Source organism: Physeter macrocephalus, chromosome 18 (assembly GCF_002837175.3).
Source record: "Physeter macrocephalus isolate SW-GA chromosome 18, ASM283717v5, whole genome shotgun sequence".
NCBI lineage: Eukaryota > Metazoa > Chordata > Mammalia > Artiodactyla > Physeteridae > Physeter > Physeter macrocephalus.
In genome coordinates this window covers 30,120,099-30,143,361 of record NC_041231.1, presented here as the reverse complement: position 1 = coordinate 30,143,361, position 23,263 = coordinate 30,120,099, and the positions used below count along the sequence as shown (strand labels likewise).

Below are 23,263 nucleotides of genomic sequence, written 5' to 3'. Positions count from 1 at the left end.
AGACTACAGTAATCAAGGCAGAAATAAGCTCAAGCATTTATGGCCAATTGATTACTGACAAGGGTGACTAGGACTTTTTTTTTTTTTTTTTTTTTTTTGCGGTACACGGGCCTCTCACTGTCGTGGCCTCTCCCGCTGTGGAGCACAGGCTCCGGACGCGTTTTTTTTTGCGGTACGCGGGCCTCTCACTGTCGTGGCCTCTCCCGCTGTGGAGCACAGGCTCCGGACATGCAGGCTCAGGGGCCATGGCTCACAGGCCCAGCCGCTCCACGGCACGTGGGATCCTCCTGGACTGGGGCACGAACCTGCCTCCCCTGCATCGGCAGGCGGACTCTCAACCACTGCGCCACCAGGGAAGCCCAGACAAGGACATTTGATGGAAGAAAGAATAGTCTCTTCAACAAATCTGTCTGGGACCACTGAATAGCCACATGCAAAAGTATGAATTTTAACCCCTACCTCACACCACATATAAAAATTAACTCAAAAGGGATCAAAGACCTAAATGTAAGAGGAAAAAACTATAAAATGTTTAGAAGAAAACACAGGTGTAAATTTTCATGAACTTGGATCAGGCAATTAGACAATGGTTTCTTAGCTACGACCACTAAAAGCATAGACAACAAAAGAAAAAATAAAAGTTGGATTTCACTGAAATAAAAAACTTTCATGCTTCAAAGGACATCATCAAGAAAGTGAAAATATAACTACAGAATGGGAGAAAATACTTGCAATTCACATATCTGATAAGGGATTAGTATCCAGAATATATAAACAACCCTTACAAAGCCACAAGAAAAAGAAAATCACCCAAGTGAATAGGCAGAAGATTTGACTAGACATTTCTCCCAAAAAGAAGATATGCAAATAGCCAATAAATACATTTTTTAAAAAAGCTCAACGTTATAAGCCATTAAGGAAAAGCCAATCAAAACCACCACGTGATGTCACTTCATACCAACTAAGGTGACCATAATGAAAAAGACAAGAATTGAGGAGAATGTGAGAAACTGGAATCTTCATTCATTGATAGTGGGAATGTAAAATGGTGTAGCTCCGCTTGACAACAGTTTAGATTCCCTCAAAAAGTTAAACACAGAACTACCGTATGACCCATCAATTCCACTCCTAGGTATATACTCAAGAGAACAGAAAACATATGTCCACACAAAAGCCTGTATATCAATATTCGTAGCAGCATTGTGCATAACAGTCAAAAAGTGAAAACAATGTAAATGTCTATCAATGAATAAATGGCTAGACAAAAGGTGATATGTACACACAACTGGTTATTATTCAGCCATGAAAAGGAAAGCACTGATACATGCTGGAAACTCGGGTTAACCGCATAAACACTGCGCTAAGTGAACAAAGCCAGACACAAAAGGTCATATGCTGCATTAATCCACTTATATGAATGAAATGTCTGGAATATGTAAATTCATGGGGACAGAGACTAGATTAGTGGTTGCCACGGGCTAGAGGGAGGGGAAAAGGGGAGTGACTGCTAATGGACCTGGTGTTTCTTTTTCGATGATGAAAATGATCTGGAATTAGGCAGTAGTGATGGTTGTCCAACTCTGCGAATACACTAAAAACCACTGAATTGTACACGTTCAAAGAGTAAATCTTAGGCTGTATGAATAAGATCTCAATAAGCAAAAATTTCAAAACACTTTAATCATCCTATTCTATTTGCCATTAGATAATAGTAAGTATCATGAGCAACAATTTCCAGATGTGGAAACTGAGGCAGGCAGGTAAAGGGGCTGCCCAGAATCACTAGACCTGGACCAACTACCTGCCCAGAGGGTCTCTTGAATATCACTGGTAGCATTAGAATCCAGGTTAGATCAGGCCAATTGACTTCCTCCTAGAAGAGTGAGTCTCTGAATGGCAGCTTTTAAGGAAGAAATACCCATGGTAATAGGGGACTCTGGATGAAAAGGAGGAGTGTTATTTTCAGGGTCCCACATTGATGGTTATAGGGTCGGAAAGAACCAAAAACCTACTTTATGCAGGAAGAAACCCCTGTCCAAGATCTTTCCCCTAATTTGTCCCATAAAATCAGTCAGGTTTAGAACATTCTCCTTTCTGCCCCCAACTTTTAAGCTAAACCAGGTTTTCTATCTTTCAGCTCCCAGATCACACCTAGGTGTGCTTCTGCTGGGAGAAAACACCAGGTACGAACCTTGTGTCCGGACTGCTTTCTTACTCGGAAAAGCAAATTCAAGTACCGCTTAGAGTGTGGGGCAGAGGTATCCAGATGGAGTAGCCATCTGCCCCCTGAATCCTCATCAGACCTTTTGTAAACTGTGGGAGAATCAAATCATGCTACCCATTTTCTTGTCTTCTCAAACCAATCTGTCCCATCGAATCTCAGGAAACCCAAGATTTTAAGATAAATGACACACTATTACTGATGATGATTACTTCCTGGGATTTGGGCTGAAATCTCAAATTGCACAAAGCCTTTTTTTTTTTTTTTTTTATTAGAGTTCTGAACTGACCTAGTGCCCCTGGGAATGTCCTCAGCCCATAGAAACTGTCTTCCCACCTAGTGGCCCATGAGACTGTCACATTCAGTAAAGCAGGTCACAGTCCTGGACATTCTAGCAACGAGGGATGGTGGGGCTTCATTTTTGAAAGGGTTAATATAAGAGGGGAGGGGAGTGGCCTATGGTTTTCTTCCATGCAGGAACCACAGGACAACGTGCTGGCTACGCTGTAACCCAGGGAGCGGAGGGGACTCTGACCTCGTCGCAGGCTGCGCAGCGCGGCTTCAGGCACTCCGCGTGGTGCCTGCCACAGTATATCTTCCCATCTTGGTAAAAGTAGATCAAATCCACCAGGAGCTCGTTGCAGACAGTGCAGATAAAGCAGGGTGGGTGCCAGCAGACACCGTGTCCGGCGCGCGATGCAAACACAGCAATGTCCCCGCCGTTGATCTGGCCTCCGCACTGCGAGGCGAACAGAAACGTCAGTAGGAGGCACACCGGCGCCCCGTCTCTCAGCGCCACGCGGGGAGGATACACGACCAGCGCCGGCGTCACTAGCTGGTGACTGAGCGCTTACTTGCAAATCAGTTACTGTGCTACCTGCTCTACACACAGGCAGGCAGGGTTTTCTTGTCCTTCCCTCACTGCCCCTCCTCGGGCCAACACGAGGAAGATCCTATCACTGAGAAAATAAGCCATCCCAAAGGTGGGAGAGAAAGGAAAAGTCTGCCAGCAGGAGGTCTCATTATCTTTTAGATACTGCCAACTCCCTCCAGAGGCCCAGCCAGGATTACTGCTAGAAGGAGTAGGCTGTGCAGGGTTTGGGTGATGGGTGAGTGGGGAGGGGGTTTGGAGGGCCTCTGGGAGGACGTGGAGGTCTACACTTCGGACGGTAGGGGAGTGGGTTCATAAAAATATGCCCACCTTTAACCATCTTCCCTAGAAGCCTTTCAGGGATGCTTTTGGCCTGCTTCCCCTACCATTTTTTTTACACAGTCCCGATTGAAAAGGTACCACTCCTTAAAGCCAGACTATGGAAAGGGCTTCTGCTTTCTCCCCTTCCCGAGCTTCTCACTCATTTCCAAAGTTCCTTCCCCTACCCAGAAAGGAACAAGGCAGAGTCCCTGATGACCCATGCTTCCAGCTGCGCTTGGGATAAAATGAATACGGTGCAGTCTTTGAGGGAGGAGTGAAGTGTGAGGTCACAGGTCCGGGGGGAGGCTCTCTGCTGACCACGGTGTTGGCCTGAGGTTCCCAGCCTCAGGGTCCAGCACCACGGCTCCACGTGAGTGGCTGAGCTCTGGGGGCAACGTCCAAGGAGGAGAAAAGCGACCTCCAAACCTTTCCCACACCTTGGCCATCAGAAGGGTTGTGATGCTTCACAGAAAATAAAGTCAAGGTCTCATGGAATAGTCTCTGGGGCCTCATTCACGCGAGTGACCAGACATAAGAGAGACATTACGTTATGGAAAGCGCTACCCCTGCCTTCTGTGCTAACGTTGGTAGAGCTGAGGTATGCATACTGCTAAAAGAGAAACTGAGGCACACTCAAGTTTTCCAGTTTATTTGCTCCAACACCGATTCGAACTGGGCTGCGAGCATCAAACTACAGGCGGCTGGGAGCACTACGAGGACACGAGCCCGGGGAGAGATTTTTATAGAGAAGACATGGAAGCAAAGTGAGGAAAGTATTTCAGGGACTAGAGATTAAGCGGTCCCCTTACTTGGGAAAGCCTGGCTGGCTGCTCGCGATTGGTTGTTCAGTTTCATTTTCTCGGATTCCACTGCCCTGACTGCTTTAGGTTTTGGTCTGCTGATAACAGGCTACCGAGGCATTAGAGCCACCCCAGTCCAGTGGCCTCCTTGTTTAATTACTTTAACAACACGGAATCCCAGTGAATCCTCACCATGATTCTATGACCTAGGCATTTGTTATTCCCATTTTGCAGCAAAACCATTAGGAAAAGTAACATGGTCACTGCCATGTGGCAGAAACATGAGTCAATCTTATGTCTTTCTGCCTCCAGGCTCTCGTCACTCTTCCATGCCACTCCTGACACCTGCCCATGAAACACCCAACCTTCCCATTGTCTTAGGGAAGTCCGCCTGGACAGGTCAAGAATGACCCGAGAGTGGTAGAGGCCCTGAACTGAGCACACAGAATCTCACATCTTAACCTCTGACCACCTACAGCTCAGGGGCAGGTGTCAAGGATGAAGACCCCATCCGACTGCCAAATCTGTGGTCCTCTGGCTCCCCTGTTAAGTAGCATCTCCATTCCATCCACCTGAGCCTTCCCACACGATCCCCCTGAAATCCCCCAAAAGGGCCCCCACGTGGTATCTCCTCCGCTCAGGTAGTTATCTTGCCTTCTCTTCATCAATCCAGTTCACGTATTTTCAGTATGTGAATGGGTCCCCAAAGCACTTAAGGAGTTACATGGGGCTACTCTCTTAGCAGCAGGGCTAAGAGATGTGTCCAAAATATGACCATCAGCACCAGAAGGCTTTTGGAGGTCAAGAGGTGGGGCAGGGTGAACCCAGGCAGGCTGGATTCCCACGCTGCTTTCTTGAAAACCCTCCTCCACCATGCCCGGAGCACTCTACAGGGGAGTCGAAGAAAAAACAAATCCAGACTTTCGACTCAGTGAGGTCTTAGAAAGAATGCAGGGGGCTTCATGCACTGTGCTAAAGAACCCTCAAATCCAAGGAGAGGACCATTTACCACCTGTTTAAATGGCACTGGTCCTGGGATGACCCTGGGAAAGAGGCTGACCCATGGTCCAGGCAAATTCCACTTTCTAAAGGACTCGTTTTTGAGATGTGATTCCATCATGTCATACTCCTCTGCTCACATCCTTCCAATGGCTCCCTATCTCCTTCCAGTGGCTTACCCAACCCTCCGAGAAACCTGACTTCACCTACTCATTCTCTTCTTTATCCCCTCTGCCCTGCCACACTTGCCAACCTGCTGTTCCTCCAACAGAATGGAAATGGCTCCTGCCACAGGGCCTTTGAACTTGTCGTTCCCTTAGCCACCCCCCCATTCCGCCATCTGCATGACTCACTCCCCCTCAGTTCCTGCATGTCTTTGCGGGGCCTTCCCAGTCACTTTACTGAAAACTGCAACCACTGCACACTCCCACCATGAACCCCCTTCCCCACTGAATGTCTTCTATCTCATTTATGTTACTGTCTGACTTCTCCCCTAGAACAGAACTCCTTACAGGGGGCAAGATCAAGCTTTCAAATCTTTTGTTCATGGCTGTATCCCCCAGGCCTACGAAGTAGGTTCTCAGTAAAATAACTGTTGGATGCATGAGTGAAAGGATGCCAGAGCAATCCCCTCGGCACGCCTCGGAACCCACGCTCACCTGTTCGCAGATCGCTCCTGTCATGGTGACCGGGAAGGGCCTGACATTGCCGCGACCCAGGTTTTCACGTTTCCGCTGGTTGCTGAAGAGCTTCAGCTCTCTCTTCTCTTCTTCATCCAGGGAGTTGCAGTAGCGAACCTGGACAGACACAGAGGACGCCACGGACGGGTCACCCTTGCTCCTGAGGCTTCCTGAAGCCCAGGCCTCAGACTGTGCTCATTAGACACACTCCCATTTGGTTTCACAGTCCTTGTGGGCCCTTGAACACCACCAGGCTGGGGGGCTATTTAAGTGAGTCTCTACCTGAGATTGCTGACCATGAGAAGAGCTTCCTAAAGGCTCCAAACTCCAGAGCCCCATTCTTGGGCAGGCCAGTGGTCTGTAAGTGTCCCTCTCACCCTCTCACTGCTCCACTCTGCTCACCACACTAAGAGCCATACCATCTGGGATAGCTTTGCTGCTAGTCAAGATCTGGGACCTTCTCCTTCTTTCCAAGTGATCTGGATCTTCAAATTGATCGTGACACTTCCACCTCCATGGGCCCATGGAAACGATCCTTGACGCCAAAGAACGGCTCTGGGCCAACGAGCCAGAAGCGTGGTCAACGTGCTCACAGCTTCTGTCTCCCAAAATGAGATGGGCACCAAAGGCGTGAGGCTGAGGAGTGGGTCCAGCGCTAGCTGTGTTACTTCATGGAAGTCCTTGCGTGTTTATCTGTGTGTAGCAGGGACAGGACTGCCCGCTGGGCTTCGGTTAATGCATCAACTTGCATAAGATATTTTCTTTCTTGTCTGACACAGAAACTCACAGAATTAAGGGAGGGGCATTACAGATATTCAGATCTGCTATTTCCCATCCTCTCTTTTATTTATGCACACCTTGGGAATTTTGCTGTAACCTTGAACTATTGTTTACTTAATACTGTTTTAAAAACTGACTCATTTTTTTTACTTGAATACATTTACTTGAAAAGAAAGTATATTATGACTAAAAATAGAACAGCAATATCACTTGTGAAAAACAGAGTGACCATAAAACTAAATACGAGACTGAAAACAAAACCACACTGCTGGATTCTAGCTGGCTACTTTTGCTTGTCGGAGATTCTGAAACAGAGGTTCTTAATGCTGTTACTTAAAAATGGAAACTAGCAGGAGTTGGAGAGGTGTGAGATACCTGCTCCCCACAAACTAAAATTTCCCCCTTGACAACTCAGTCACAAGGAATGAAATGCAATTGAAAAGGTAGTGAGTCTCTCATTATGTGGTTCAATATTATTTATTGCCATGGCCATGTACCAACCAAAGTCATGAATCTGCTACACTTCGGGAAACATGGTTCTAATCCCACCCCATCTTACTTTAGAATAATCTGAGCATCAGCAAGTTTAACCGACTTGCCCCGATGATTTGTCCTACAGATGGTTAAAGGGAAACCTTTGAACCAGGACTAGTTTGAAAACCACTGCAGCTGTATACACCAAAATTGTCTAATCCGGGTGAAAAAGAGAATGATCAAATATTTACTTTAGATTCACCCTTTGTCCTTAAAAAGGCCATGTCAAATGGGCAAATCTGTCTACTGGGTCACATGTAAGCAATTCTCACCAACAGGAAGACGAAATTTAAAGGGTCTCTTTTCATGAAACCACAGTTAACCATAAACAGAATTAATCATTAAAAAGCAGAAAAGAGCAGATCCCTTCCCTCTATCAAGTAAAAAAATGTTAAAAAAAAAAATAAAAAAAGTCTTCGTGTGGAGAAAGAACTGCAATGACCTGAACAGCCCAGAATATATGGTTACACCACTGACAATTTATGGACATGCTTTGAAAGAAAGGGACACCCCTCCTGATTGTAAAAACCCACATTTTCAATTCCAAATTAGTTAACCGGTCATCGGGTTACAATGCTTGCTCTCCTCTTTAAAGGAGAAAGCATTATTTAAATGTATTTTATGAAGTCTGAAATAAACAATAGGAAAGGGAATTGTGACTGTCTTTCTAGGGAGATGCTTCAGTTTTTAAGCTTTTGCTCTACTTATTCAAATTCTCTTTTGAGGCTCTTGATTTATTCCTTTTATTCAAATGTGGGAAGATAAAGACTAAAAAAGTACTCACTCATTTCCTCAGGGACTGAGCTTGTGGGTGGGGGCAGTTGGTAAAAAGCTGGGGTCCAGCTCTCCGAAGGGGTTTTAAATTTCTCCTTTCAACTTAAAGTTATGTTTTTCTTTAAAACACAATCAGAGTTAAGCAGACAATGTGATTCTGTAGGATCACTATTTTTAAAAACCAGATACTTGAAAATTAATTTCTAGTTTGCAAATCTAAACCTCCCAAGCAGGATGATCTTTTAAAAGCATATTTACAAATTTCCCTTTAGGACCAATTTAAGTTCAAAGACAATGAATGCCTGCTTATAGTGCCCTGTGTCTGGGTTCAGAAAAAAGGATGGCCTGCGAGTCGTACTTTCAAGAGTATAAAGGGTGACCTTGCCAAGTTGGACTGGACACGACAAAAACACAAATGTTCACAACTGCAAATCTGGACATGTAACTTCTACTACAGTGTAAGATGGAAAACTTACATACTCCTTTACTAAGAAATGATGCTGAAAATTCAAGAGAGTCTCAAAGTTTGTGCCGGCCTTGAACTGCCCAGGGAATCTCAATCATCTAACAACCAGCATCGCACGTCCTTCAACTAACAAAACCTGGACTTGAACTTTTATATCTTAGTGCTCCCCAGTTACCTCAAATAGCTAGTAGTGCCAGGCACAGAGGCGAATCCAGTCCATAATGAGATTCTGCTTTTCGGTAACCCTCTCCAGAAGGTGTCCGACAGTTTCTTTTCGTTCTAATTAAGGAAGCTAAAACCTAAACTAAACTGCCAGAGTTTTTCGTTGGGGATCTCATTGATTGCAGCATTCTGATTACAAAAAAGGTAACAGTTCACAGAAAGTTCTAAGAAAAGTCTTCCGAAGGCCCCTCTAGCCCCTTACCTCATTGTCATGTGGCGGCAGCTGGTGTAATAGCTGCTTGATTCGAAGTTTCTCTCCAGGACTGTTGACATAGGGAACTTTCTCTTCTGGGAGACAGCTATAGTACTGGTGAACCTGAAGGATGGAAAGCACACAGATAACTCGCCCATTACTCAAACCACCTGCCCACTTCCACATCCTGGGGAGATGATTCCCACAACAGGACACATCTGCTTCCCGCTGTCCCCGTCCTTCGTGAAACTCAACGGCATATGAATTTCTCACTGCAAGCAGAGAAATCCATCCTTGAAGAAAGAGTCCCACAAATCACCCATGTCTTGGGGCTGTTCCTCCCTCTGTAAGGGAAAAATAAAGCTAGCAAACTTTCCTAGAAAAAGAGATTTTGGCAAACATGCTGGTGAACCCGGAGGGTAGGGCTTTTTCGGCAGCCTCCCCCGAGAGCTGGCTTTACCATTTTCTCTGTGAGTCTCCAGCATGTAACCTGCCTTCCTAGCCAAAGCGATGTGTCAGCGCCTGCCCTGGCGCTGGAGTCAACACCAGTCTTTGGCGCGCGGAGAACTCTTGGGTCCCTCAGCCTCCACCTACATTAAAAGCCCTCTAGGTTTTAAGCTTTTTGTAAGGACAGACAGGCAGCAGCTCAGATCTGTCAAAAAAAAAAAAAAAAAAAAAGAGAGAGAGTCACTGAATTCGAGATGCAGAGCGTGTAATTAAAAATTGTCATTAATGTGACTTTTTTGGTACATCCTAGAATGCTCCTGTTTACAGATGTTAGGACATATTCTTACAATTTCTGAGGCTCATTCAACCCTAACAACTACTTGGGAAAGCACCAAACATCTAATTTTGTCTGAGAAAAGAAAACAGACATTCTAGCATCCAGCTGCATGTAAAACTAGGGGAAAAAACTGGCCAAAACAGAAGGTATGCTTTATATAAGAGAGGCCAAAAAAAAAATCCCACAGGCTCAGATGACATCATGGAAAATACTTTCCAACTGTCTCTCAGCATCCTGACCAACTCTTGTGAAACAAGGCATTCATTCAACAAAATGGAGAAGACTTGGGGCTCTACATTCAACATATCGGTTATGCTCTACAAACCTGGTCACATTCCCTTGAGTCTGGGGAGCCTTGGATATGACCACACGTTTTGGGAATGCTGAGGTGAAGAGTTGCGAAAGCTCTGTCTACTTTGATCTCCAGAAACGAAATCATAATTGTCAGAAGAGAGAGGAAGAAGGTTTTGTGATAACAAAGCCTTAAAAAAAAATGTGAAAGCTATCCTTATTTTCGTAAGAAATGATCGTAACCATTCACCATCATGTGTGTATCATCCTCTTAATCAAACCCCAAAGGTAAACATAAACAGACTTCTTGCTGTAGACTAGCCGGCTTGTGGGACCCAGGGTCCTGCAACCCCTCCCTAGAGGCAACTGGCAGGAAGCCAAGTCTCAGGATGGGAAGCAATGGTTCCGGGTTTTGAAGGCAGCCCACAGGTTACTGGCACTCTCTCTGAGAAGAAATACAAGCCCAGATCTTGAGTTCGTCTGGGATTAGAAGCTGGCGATGAGCCCATCAGAGACTGGCACACCATTATGTGCTCGGGAGATTCGTGCCCCATATGCCTCACCGGGTTAAGGGCCAGGTATATAAAGAAGCAGGCCCCGTCCCTGTGTCTTGCGGAATGGGCGTTGCCTCCCAGGTCAAAAAATGACTGGTGGAAAAGCTTTGTGGAAACATCACTTTGTCATTCTCACAGCTCCCATTATGGTTACAGAACATCAGGGACAAATGCTAATATAAAATGAATCGCTATGTGGATAAACAACAAGGTCCTACTGTACAGCACAGGGAACCATATCCTGTGATAAACCACGATGGAAAAGAATGTGAAAAGGAATGGATATATATGTAAAACCGAACCACTGTGCTGTACAGTAGAAATTAACACAACATTGTAAATCAACCGTACTTCAATAAAATAAATTAAAAAAAAAATAAAATGCTTCACTCTCGATGCCTGATCACAAAGAGTGTGATTTGAGCTCCACTGACCTTCCTCTCAATCACCCCTCATCACTCACACACCCCTCTCTTCACTGCCCAGAGCAGTCATCTTCTGAACTGGTACCCTGAACAAGGAAGCTCTCTCTGCTACCGTCCAAGGCTGACCCAGGCTGGAGTTTTCTCGGTACCTTCTCTGCAGTATGGCCAGGTAGATCTGAACCCCCAGTCATGGCTCTGTCCTTTCCCATCCCCGTGTTCCTGAGCAAGTTAACAAAACCTCTCAGAATCCTCATCATATGATTGTGGTAATTAAATGAGAGTGGAGACAGAGCATTTGGCCCTCAATAACAATAAATAATACGAATATACAGCAATAAGTATATTGTCCAGCCTGGTACACTCCAAATGGAACAATCCAGATCTTCCTGGCATTCCTTCCATTTTAAGAGGTAGGGCAACACTGTCGGCTTGTAGAGTGAGACCAAACCTGGGGCGCCCCCCACTTATAACTGGTCTAAGAAAGAAGGCTGCAAGGGGTAAAATGTGATTTAAGCTAGCTTGGTTTCAGGGGAAAAAAAGGTAAATTAGGGGCTTCCCTGGTGGCGCAGTGGTTGAGAGTCCGCCTGCCGATGCAGGGGACACGGGTTCGTGCCCCGGTCCGGGAAGATCTCACGTGCCGCGGAGCGGCTGGGCCCGTGAGCCATGGCCGCTGAGCCTGCGCGTCCGGAGCCTGTGCTCCGCAACGGGAGAGGCCACAGCAGTGAGAGGCCCGCGTAACGCCAAAAAAAAAAAAATCAAAAAAACCCCCAAAACCCAGCAGTATGGTAGGGCCTCTTGAGGAAATGGAAACTTTCAACGGAAGGTGATTAGTAAGGGATTTCCCATCTCCCTAAGCCTGGTGTCCTTCTACCTTTGCTCTATTCTTTCCTCCCTGCAGATCTGTTCCCCACAGGACTTGAGTTTACACGAGCCCCATTCAAGAGTCCACACTAGACTGACTAGCTTTGCTCAATTCCACTTCCTTACAGAAGGCTCCTGCTTACCCCATCTTGGGCAAGGACCACACCTGGAGATTGGAAGGGAGAGGTTCCATGCCATTTGAAGACTGAAGGATAAAGGAGTCCCAACACATGATTGGACTAAGGGGGAGGCAGCGATGGAGAGCTCTAGAGATATTTAGGCGGTAAATAAATACCTCAGTATGCTGACGTCCATCTTAAAGACTGAATCCTTAAGTCAACAGAGGCAGTGACTACTCTTGTGGAACACCTTTCCTGGCTGGACATCTTGTGTTGCCTTTTTAAAAAAAATTTATTTATTTTTATTTATTTATTATTTTTGGCTGCGTTGGGTCTTCGTTGCTGCGCGCGGGCTTTGTCTAGTTGCGGTGAGTGGGGGCTATTCTTTGCTGCGGTGAGCGGGCTTCTCATTGCGGTGGCTTCTCTAGTTGTGGTGCACGGGCTCTCGGCACACGGGATTCAGTAGATGCAGCGCGTGGGCTCAGTAGTTGTGGCGCACGGGCTTAGTTGCTCCACGGCATGTGGGATCTTCCCGGACCAGGGCTCGAACCCGTGTCCCCTGCATTGGCAGGCGGATTCTTAACCACTGCGCCACCAGGGAAGTCCCAACATCTTGTGTTGCCTTCTATAACTGCAGCCTACTCATCACCACCACTGAAAACGCATCTTTTCTACCAGTATTCCCATAATTCCTTCAATATAAAATGTGCTAACATAATTTCTCACAAGGCAACCAATGATTCGGCAGATGACTTAAAAACGTACCTGCTAAAATACTCCGTTTATCAAACCAAATCAGCTAATTATTAAGTAACAACCTACCAAATCACCCGCATAACACACGGTAGGTGATCTGACTTGCTGTGAGGCAGGAGAGTGAGTTGGTCCTTTACCACGTCCAATTCTCTTCAAAGCCTGTTCAAGTCCACGAGTAAAAATAACCCCCCTTCATGGTGGCTTCTGTGTCTCCTGCTGGTGTTTAGAAGCTGGACTTTGCAAGCTCTTCATTGAGCAAAGGGGATTAGCAGACAGATGGGAACGAGGGAGAAACGGCTCTCTTTCCCAATCTGTCTCTGGCTGAACATGGAAATGCCACATGCACGGAAATGCTTTGGCATCTTCCATAATAAAACTACTGTATAGCTCAGAACAAACACCAATCATACCAATAGTAAGGGGAAAATATTTAGTATACTTTCTGGCACTACAAAAGTGAACATTGGCACCACCCGTGAAAACCCTGCAGATTGCTCATTTTAGCCCAAACATGTTTCACTTGTTAATTTTTACAAGTAAATAGTCAAATCCAATAGAACTTTGTCAGTGATGATCATTATCCAGCTATTATCCAGCAGGTTGATAACTTGATTTTTCTTCCTGTGTATACTGAGTATATTTCTCCAAACGCACGTCTGTGGAACGTGCTAGGAACTTCGCTCCATTTACAGATTCCCAGGTAGAGGTGCCCTGTGATTGTGCGCTGGGCGTAGCCACACGAGGTACATTGCCTCTAAACAAAAGCATCCTGAACACAATAAACTGGCTTAGGAAAATGAAATAGCTGAAGGCCTTTATTTAAAGTGTTACTCCCAACAGCGACGTTTGGCAATAACGTCAGTCTGTGTCAGACGGATTGTAAGAGCTTTAGTCAGTGTGCAAATAAAGTCTGCAAAGCAAGACCTCGCCCAGCTGGAAAGACTGGGTTTGTCAGAAGGAACTGCACATTTGGCAGCACTTCTGCCTGAGCAGAGATGGAAGCCAGGGAGTCAATGGCTCCTCATTGGAAAGAAACGTGCTTTACTTAGAGCGGTGGTTCTCAAATGTTAGCTTCCACCAGAACCACCTGGAAGGCTTGTTAAAGTACACATTTCTACTTCAGGGGGCCCTGGGGGGCGAGGGCGATCATTTGCATTTCTAACCATTTCTCAGGGGATGCCCCTGCTGTTGGTTCCAGGGAGCCCATTTTAAGAGTTTTAGAGTCACCCAAGTGTTTTCCTTCAACAGCCAACCCATGGGATCGCCAGGCACCCCAGGAGACCCAGAGGAGGCAAAAGAACTTGTTCAATTTCACTCAATTTTGTACATGTCTCCTTCTACGCCTACACATATCCTTAAGCAGGGGGATTCCACCAGTTCCTACAACAATGAGAAATCCTAATGGCAAAGTGTTCAAATTTGGGGGTGGTACATTTTCCATATCAAAAGCATTCCTATTTTCTTAGAGCGGGAACCCAACAAAGAAGTCAGAATTTGGGGGCTGAATTTAGAACCAACTGTCCTTCACTGTCCAAATGAAGGAAGGGATCAAGGAAGATATTTTTTTTATTGAGGAGTGAGCCCTCCCCACAGCCTGGAGGTGGTACATTACACTCATCAGATTGAGAGTCACACAGCTAAAACATGGTAGGGCCACTTCTGAACTTGGCTTCCTCATCCTCTCCCTCTGTTTTGCATGGATTCTTGGGCTTCTTTATCAAGGGGGAAAAAAAAAAAGACTAGCAGATGAATGGAAAAGAAGACAAAAAGATACAGTAAATTCCTAATATGTCTGCATGATTGACCACAGAAATGATAAACATGTTTTCCCTTGGTGTTCTCCATAACATAACCAATATATGGTTCAAAATGAACTGACAGTAAGTAAAATGAGGTACTCCAAATTAAAGTCTTTCCACACCACCATGGTATGATGGTGTAAGGGAGTTCTGGCAGAGATGGCTGCCCAATCATATACATTTTCTTTTCTTCCTTAATTAGAATACCATCATTTTACTTAGAGCATCAATATGCCCAGTTAAGGACAATATTTCTGTACCTCTGGAGTAGCTACATGTGGCCATCTGAATAAATTCTGGCCAATGACATGTAAAGACGTGACTTCTGGGAGAGCTCTTTTAAAGGAGGCCAAGTAGTTGACAAAGGTCTTTTTGCCCAATGTCCCCTTCCTTCCTGCTTCCCGGCTGCAATGTACACACAACAGCAGGAGGTCCAGCAGCCACCTTATACCATGAAGTAACCTTAAGAATGGGAGTTTTTGAATATACCACAGAGCCATCATACTAGCCCTAGGTTGCCTATCACTGAACTTCTTTAAGCAATAAGAGAAATAAACTAGTTCTTTATTTACATTTCAGTTACTTGGAAGTGAATGCAATTCCTAATGATAGAGCAGTAGTTCTCAAATGTTAGCATACTACAGAATCATGTGGGGCCCTTATTGAACATTATTCCCATTTTTATCCCTCTGGGTCTGAAATAGAGCCCAGAATTCTGCCTTCTTAATAAAAACCTCACACCCAACCAGGAGAAACACTGCTTTAAGGGGAGAGCAGATGTGACTTTACAAGGTAAAGGTAAAAACTCCTGGAGTGGAATCACTGATGTGGGCTGACACATTTGGAAGGTTTTATAAAAGCCCATCTTAACTCAGAGACTAACTAGGAGATCGAGCCTTTATTTCACATTCTCCCTCTCCCACAGTTTAAGAAGCTTGGAACCTTGGTTAATCTACCTCAATCTGGGGAGGCAATATCTAGCATATGCCTGAGATCTCAGAAGGCAGGTGCTACAGAGAAGGGAGAGATGTTGTGTGAATTGGAGGCACATGGTGGTTTTTATGAAAAGTGCACACTAGTTCCCAAATGGGGACCTGGAGGATAATCAGGTAGTATTATACCTATGAGCACGGGGTGACACGCTGCTTCTGAGGGCCCGTTTGTTCATTTGGCTCCCACATGCCCGAATTTCATTACCCAAGCAATAGGAGAAAAGTGTTGTTAAGCAGCGTCTAAGAGGTAAAATCATACCGAGCTTGGCTCCTTACCTTTTCTCCTGGAGACGCGCATTATAATTTTAATTGGTTTACTCAGGAAGTAATTTAGGAAATAACAGTCTAAAACCTAACGCCTAACGAATGTCTGCATCGCGCTTAAACTCCCATAGGATTAGGATCAAAAATCAAGAATAAAAGCTCATTTGGGATATTTTCAAAGAAGAATATTTCAAAGACCCCTTCTTTTCTTTTTTGCTCACAGCCTATGTCTGATTCAACAGCAAACCATGTCAGATTTAGGTTCAAAATATACCCAGAATCCAGTCACTTTCCCCCATCCCCTCACAACCAGTCCAGCCTTGACTAAGTGCTCACTGGAATTATTGCCACGGCTGCTTCTGGACCCTGGCTTTCACCTTTGTGCCCTTTGCAGGTGATTATTTAGCAAGAACAACCCCATGTGAAGATAAACCAGGTCACATCACTCACTGCTCTTCTCAAAACCCTTCATGACTTCCCATCACCCTCTGATTCAAAGCCAAAGTCCTCACTATAGGATCATGATCTGGCTTCCTGAAGAGCTGGCTGATCGTATCATTGGCTACATTCTTCCCGTTCAGTCCTGCTCACAATGGCCTCCTTGCTATTCCTCTCACCTCAGTGCCTTTGCACTAGCCATTCTCTGCTGCAAACATTCTTCCCCCAGATATTTACAGGATGCCTATTCTCACTTCTTCCAGTCTTTGCTCAAAAGTCACCTTAAAAGAGAGGTAGGTCTTCCCTGATCCCAATATATCATACCTCCACCTCGTACTCTTTAGACCAATGCTTCTGAACTGGGGCTAATGTTGACCCCCAAGGGATATTCGGCAATGTCTGGAGACATTTTCGGTTGTCACAACTGGGGTGTGTGTGTGTGCGTGTGTGTGTGTGTGTGCGTGTGCGCGTGCGCGCGCGCGCTATTGACATAAAGTGGGTCAAGGCCAGGGATGCTGTTAAACCTCCTACAATGCATAGGGTGGTTTCCACAGTAAAGAATGATCTGGATCAAAATGTCACTAGTGCTGAAAATGGTAAACCCTTAAGCTGCTTTTCTACAAATACTTTACCAGTTGCTGATACATAATCTACCTGTTCATTGTCTCTCTTTTCCCTCTAGAATGTGAATGCCTGGGGCTTTGTGCACCATCTATCCCCAGAAAAAAGTGTCACACACAGTAGGTGCTCAACAAATGTTTGCTGAATGAATGCGTGCTGTGTTCAGATCTCATCTCTCTGCCTTTCTGGTTTATCAATGGATGTGAACAGGGACGTGCAGCAACAGAACACACAGGTGAGGTTTCAGGAGGAAGCAGAGTAAAGCTCACAGAGCTTCCCTTTCACGCCACCCAAGCACTTGCTTTTTCACCAGAGATCACATGATGGACACGCTAAGAAAAGGATGAATAAAATAACTGTCAATGTACTGTTTCTTTAAGGGGAAGGGACAAAAGCAACACCCCTTTTGATTTGAAGCCAGAGAACTTCTTTCAAGTTGAGTCAACTCTGTTCAGAGAAACTAAAGAAAATAGTCACGTTACGTCCTATGCAGGTACTGTGATTCAAAATCAGGTGAGCTTTTCTGCAGCTACGCCTGTCTGCGCTCACATGCTCACTCCCTTTCCAATCCTTTTCGTTAAAATTTTTTTTAGTTTAGAATATTAAACTTCAATGTCTAGTGAGAAAATACTTTCCATTTAGTTTGGAGCATTATCTGACAGTTATTTATTTTATCCTGCCTTAAAGAAGAGGTCTTAGAAACGGAAGAACTGGGAGTTTCAATACTCTCCCTTTAAGGTGCAATTACAAGACTGCCCCACCTCAACTTTACCAAAACACTTTGCAGAATGTCTACACATTTGCATATATGCTACTAAAAATTCCTCAACAGTTGCTTACTTTTTGGATAACAGTTTCAATACTGCCTTTAGACAAAATACACACATACATGTGTACGAGAAAGCAGGGTAGCAGTTTCTTAGAGGGACTAAGTGTTTGGACTCTGGAGTCACACTGTTTGGGTCTGAATAATGGACTGAACACTTCCCATGTGTACACAGTTGGGCAACTTTCTTTTATCTCTTATAGAATCAATGTTCCTATCTGTAAAATGCGGGCAATAATATTTACTTTGAAATATTGCTATGAGGCTCAAATGGTATACAAGCACACACCATTTCAGTGAGCTTTGCTTTACTGTGCTTTGCAGATATGGTGTTTTCTGCAAATTGAAGGTTTGTGGCAATCCTGCGACAGGCAAGTCCATCAGCACCGTTTTTCCAATAGCATTCTCTCACTTTGTGCCGCTGTGTCACATTCTCTGGTAATTCTCCCAATATTCCAAACTTTTTCACTGTTATTTTATTGGTTATAATAATCTGTGATCAGTGATTTTTTTTTTTTTCCAAGAAAGCAAATCGAGGATTTATTAAGTGATGGTATGCTCTCAGGGGAGAATGGGCATATTCGGGTGAGTAGCTGCTGTGATCAGTTACTACTGTAATTGCTTTGGGGTGCCACGAAGCACGCCCATTTATCGAACTTAATTGATAAATGTTGTGTGTGCTCTGACTGTTCCACCAACCAACCATTCCCCCATCTCTCCCTTTCAGCTTGGGCTTCCCTATTCCCTGAAACACAACAATATTGTCATTAGGCCAATTAACAATCCTATGATGGCCTCTAAGTGTTCAAGTGAAAGGAAGAGTTACACATCTCTCACTTTCAATCAAAAGCTAGAAATGATTAAACTTCGTGAAAAAGGCGTGTCGAAAGCTGAGACAGGCTGAAATCTAGGCCTCTTTCTCCGAACAGTTAGCCAAGTTGTGAATGCAAAGAAAAAAATTCTTGAAGGAAATTAGAAGTGCTGCTCCAGTGAACACACAAATGATAAGAAAGCAAAACAGCCTTATTGCTGATACGGAGAAAGTGTTAGTGGTCTGGATAGAAGATCAAACCAGCCACAACATTCCCTTAAGCCAAAGCCTAATCCAGAGCAAGATCCTAACTCTCTTCTATTCTATGAAGGCTGAGAGAGGTGAGAAAGCTACAGAAGAAAAGTCTGAAGCTATCAGAGGTTGATTCATGAGGTTTAAGGAAAGAAGCCTTCTCCATAACATAAAACTGCAAGGAGAAGCAGCAAGAGGTGATGTAGAAGCTGCAGCAAGTTATCCAGAAGATCTAGCTAAGATAATTCATGAAGGTGGCTACGCTAAACAACAGCTCTTCAATGTAGACAAAACAGCCACATATTGGTAGAATATGCCATCTAGGACTTTCGTAGCTACAGAAGAGAAGTCAATGCCTGGCTTCAAAGCTTCAAAGGACAGGCTGACTCTCTCGTTAGGGGCTAAAGCAGCTGGTGACCTTAAGCTGAAGTCAATGTTCATTTACCATTCCGAAATCCTACGGCCCTTAAGAATTATGCTAAATCTACTCTGCCTGTGCTCTATACGGGGAAGAACAAAGCCTGGATGTCAGCACATCTGTTTACAACATGGTTTACTGAATATTTTCAGCCACCGTTGAGACCTACTGCTCAGAAAAAAAGATTCCTTTTAAAGTATTACTGCTCACTGACGGTGCACCTGGTCACCCAAGAGCTCTGATGAAGATGTACAACGAGATTCATATCGTTTTCATGCCTGTTAACACGGATCCATTCTGCAGCCCACAGATCAAGGAGCCATTTTGACTTTCAACTCTTATTACTCAGGAAATACATTTCAGAAGGCTATAGCTGGGAAAGAAAGCGATTCCTCTGACGGATCTGGGCAAAGTCAATTGAAAACCTTCTGGAAAGGATTCACCATTCTAGATGCCAGGAAGAACATCCATGATTCATGAGAAGACGTCAAAATATCAACACTCACGGGAGTCTGAAAGAAGTTAACTCCAACCCTCATGGATGACTTTGAGGGGTCCACGACTTCAGTGGGGGAAGTAACTGCACGTGTGGTGGAAATAACAAGGGAACGAGAATTAGGAGTGGAGCCTCAAGATGAGAATGATTCGCTGCAATCCCATGGTAGAACTTTAAGCGACGAGCCCTTGCTTCTTATAGACAGGCAAAGAAAGTGGTTTCTCGAGATATAATCTGCTCCTGGTGAAGATGCTGTGAAGACTGTTGACATGACAACAAAGGATTTAGAATAGTACGCAAACTCACTTGAGAAAGCACTGTCGGGGCTTGAGAAGACTGACTCCAATTTTCAAAGAAGTTCTGCTGTGGGGAAAATGCCATCAAACAGCATTGCCACGCTAGAGGGAAACTGTTCGCGAAAGGCAGAGTCAATCCGTGCAGCAAACTTCATTGTTGTTTAATTTTAAGAAACTGCCACAGCCGCCCCAACTTCAGCAACCACCACCCTCATCAGTCAGCGGCACCACCATCAAGGCAAGAGCCTCCAGCAAAAACATTACAGCTTGTTGAGGGCTCAGATGATGGTTAGCATTTGTAAGCAATAACGTGTTTTTTAATTAAGGTATGTACAGCTTTTTGACAGAATGTCGCACACTCAATAGGCTACAGTACAGTATAAATATAACTTTTGCGTGCACTGGGAAACCACAAAATTTGTGACTTTATTGCAATAGTTGCTTTACTGTGGTGGTCTGGAACTGATACTGCAAATCTCTGAGGTCTGCCTGTAATGTAACTAGCAAAAAGACAGGCACACAGTGGAGGATCTATATTTCTTCGCTTCCAAGCAATCTAATCCATAAGTCATAAATGTCTACATTAGGGACCGAACTGTGCTGCCCGCCTCCCCATTCACACGCTGAAACCACAGGCCCTGGTGTGATTGTATTTGGAGAAAGAGCCTTTTAGGAGGTATTAAGGTTAAATGAGGTGACAAGATTGAGGCTGTAATCAGAAAGGACTGATATCCTTGTAAGAAGAGGAAGAGACACTAGGAGTGCCCATGCACAGAGAAAAGGCCATGTGAAGACACAGCAAGAAGGTGGCCGAATGCAAGTCAAGAGGGAGCTCACCAGAAACCAACCCTGCCCGCCCCTTGACCTTGGACCTCCAGCCTCCAAAACTGCGAAGAAAAAAATTTCTGTTGTTGAAGCCACCCAGTCTGTGGTATTCTGTGAAGGCAGCCTGAGCAGGCTAACAGTCTACTACATGCGAGGAACCCTGGGGTACTTGGGTGGAAAGGACACACACACGCATAAGAAACTACCCCTGGTTGAAGGAAGTTATATTTCAATAGAGTGTATAAGACAAGTAGGCAAATGACTATAATGCAGAAGCCATTAGAGGCAGAGAAAAACACCTCAGAGTTTCAAAAAACAATAAATCAATCCTACATCTGTAGCATTTGCCAATTTCCGTGGTATAAATAATCCTACTAGGGCTGATTTCAAGCTACCAACGTGACATCACTGCATGTGGGATTGGGAAGAGATGCCTACAATTATACAGTATTTCTACTGTGTGGATCTAATAAACGACATAACCTCAAGAACACAGATAACAGTAAAATATGCGAAAGTAATCATGAAGTGATGAGGTTTGAGTATTTATTACCTTTGTTTTTAATATAGTTTAATTATAAGTTTATATAATTAAGTTTTAAGAATGGCTGAATTTAACTGGCTTACAAAATACCTGAAAACGGACCAGTTGGATCTTGTGATACTGTATAAGCCAGTCCCAGTACATCACTGTTGGAAACTTACAAGTCCGCTTCTTGGGCAAACTCTCTTTAAAAAGGTAAGAAGATAAGAACAGTAGAGAGTTGTAAAATAATTAGTCCATTCCACCCTCCCCCACTATTATTACTAAGTATAGATTCACAATGTCATGTGGAACCATTTTGAAAAAAAGTTTAGAGAGCAGCAACTGAAGATATCCTAGGACAAATTCAACTTTTAAACTAAAAAGTGACGCATAATGACACATGCTGTAATTCCAAGAAAAATTCATTCTTACATAGACTGGAGCTTGCTTTCACAGAACACTGTTGGAAAGCCATTTTAAAATACAGGTGATCTTTGTTTGGAATCAGTTCATTTTCAGGCAGTTTCATTTCTGCATATTAAAATAACAAGGTTGTGAACCCACGGAAAAATATGAAAACTAAGGAGCTCATTTATACATTATGAAGTAGATATTTCTGAGCTCCAAGGCTACTTTCAGCCTCAGTTACGCTGCTTGCCTCATTAAGTTTCAAATGTATCACGGATACAATTTTAAGAACTCAGTCTTCCCTGTTCTGAGAAACCAAATGATCAGCGAAGGTAAAACACTGGCCTACAGGTTCAAGGTTAGATAATGTTCATAAAACTCTACATGTCCTATATTATGCCATTTTAGAGGAACAGGGAGGAAGGAAGGTTTGGTTAGGATGAGCTAGATTATGCCACAGTAACAAACACCACCAAAATATCACTGGCTTTGCACCAAAGTTGATTTTTAATTAAGAAATTAAAAAAGTTTTTTTCTTACTGTGGTAAAACATATATAACATAAGATTTGTTATTTTAACCATTTTAAAGTATACAATTCAGTGGCATTAATTATAATCACAAAGTTGTACAACCACTTCCACGATCTATTTTCCAAAACTTTTTCATCATACGAAACAGAGACTCTCTACCTATTTAAGCAATAATTCCCCATTTCTGCCTCCTCCCAGCCCCTGGTAGCCTCTAATCTGCTTTCTGTCTCTGTGAATTCACCGATTCTAGCTATTTCATCCAAGTGGAAGCATACAATATTTTTCTTTTTGTGCCTGGCTTATCTCACTTAGCAAAAGATTTTCAAGGTTCACTCATGTGGTAGCATCTATCAGAACTTCATGACATTTTATGGCTAAATAATATTCAAAATTTTTGCCCCCCTGAAGGAAGCCATCAATGAAACAAAAAAACAACCTACCGAATGGGAGAAAATATTTGCAAATGATGTGAATGGCAAGGGGTTAATATCCAAAATATACAAACTGCCTACACAACTCAATACTGAAAAAACAACCCAATCAAAAAGTTGGCAATAGACCTAAACAGACATTTTCCAAAGAAGACATACAGATGGCCAACAGGTACACGAAAAGATGCTCAACATCACTAATTAACAGGGAAACGCAAATCAAAACCACAATGAGGGATCAACTCACACTGGTCAGAATGTCCATCATCAAAAAGTCTACAATAATAAATGCTAGAGAGGATGTGGAGAAAAGGGAACCTTCCTACACTCTTGGTGAGAATGTAAATTGGGGCAGCCACTATGGAAAACAGTATAGAGGTTCTTTAAAAAACTAAAAGTAGAGCTACCATGTGATCCAGCCATCCCACTCCTGGAAAAAGATGAGAACTCTACTTCAAAAAAGATACATGCACCCCGATGTTCACAGCAGCACTATTTATAATAGCCAAGACACAGAAACCACCCAAACGCCCATCAACAGACAACTGGCTTGAAAAGATGTGGTATACATATACAATAGAACCTTACTCAGCCATAAAAAAGAATGAAATATTGCCATCTGCAGCAGTGTGGATGGACCTAGAGAATATCATACTTAGTGAAGTCAGACAGAGAAA

The 23,263-nt window shown here is 44.0% G+C and overlaps 1 protein-coding gene across 7 annotated transcripts in view; it reads right to left on the bottom strand.

Moving 5' to 3' along the window:
* PRICKLE2 (prickle planar cell polarity protein 2) overlaps window positions 1-23,263 on the bottom strand; it is a 343,425-nt gene that overhangs the window by 56,503 nt on the left and 263,659 nt on the right. For 6 of the 7 annotated variants that reach the window (XM_007101290.3, XM_007101292.3, XM_055079949.1 and 3 more), the window contains 3 exons: window positions 8,871-8,984; window positions 5,872-6,009; window positions 2,757-2,960 (listed from right to left, as the gene is read on the bottom strand). In XM_007101290.3, the coding sequence (XP_007101352.1) occupies window positions 2,757-2,960; window positions 5,872-6,009; window positions 8,871-8,984 (456 nt within the window). Of the gene's footprint in view, window positions 1-2,756; window positions 2,961-5,871; window positions 6,010-8,870; window positions 8,985-9,321; window positions 9,660-23,263 lie in introns of those variants that run through there. The other variant, XM_007101294.4, reaches the window with a different exon arrangement.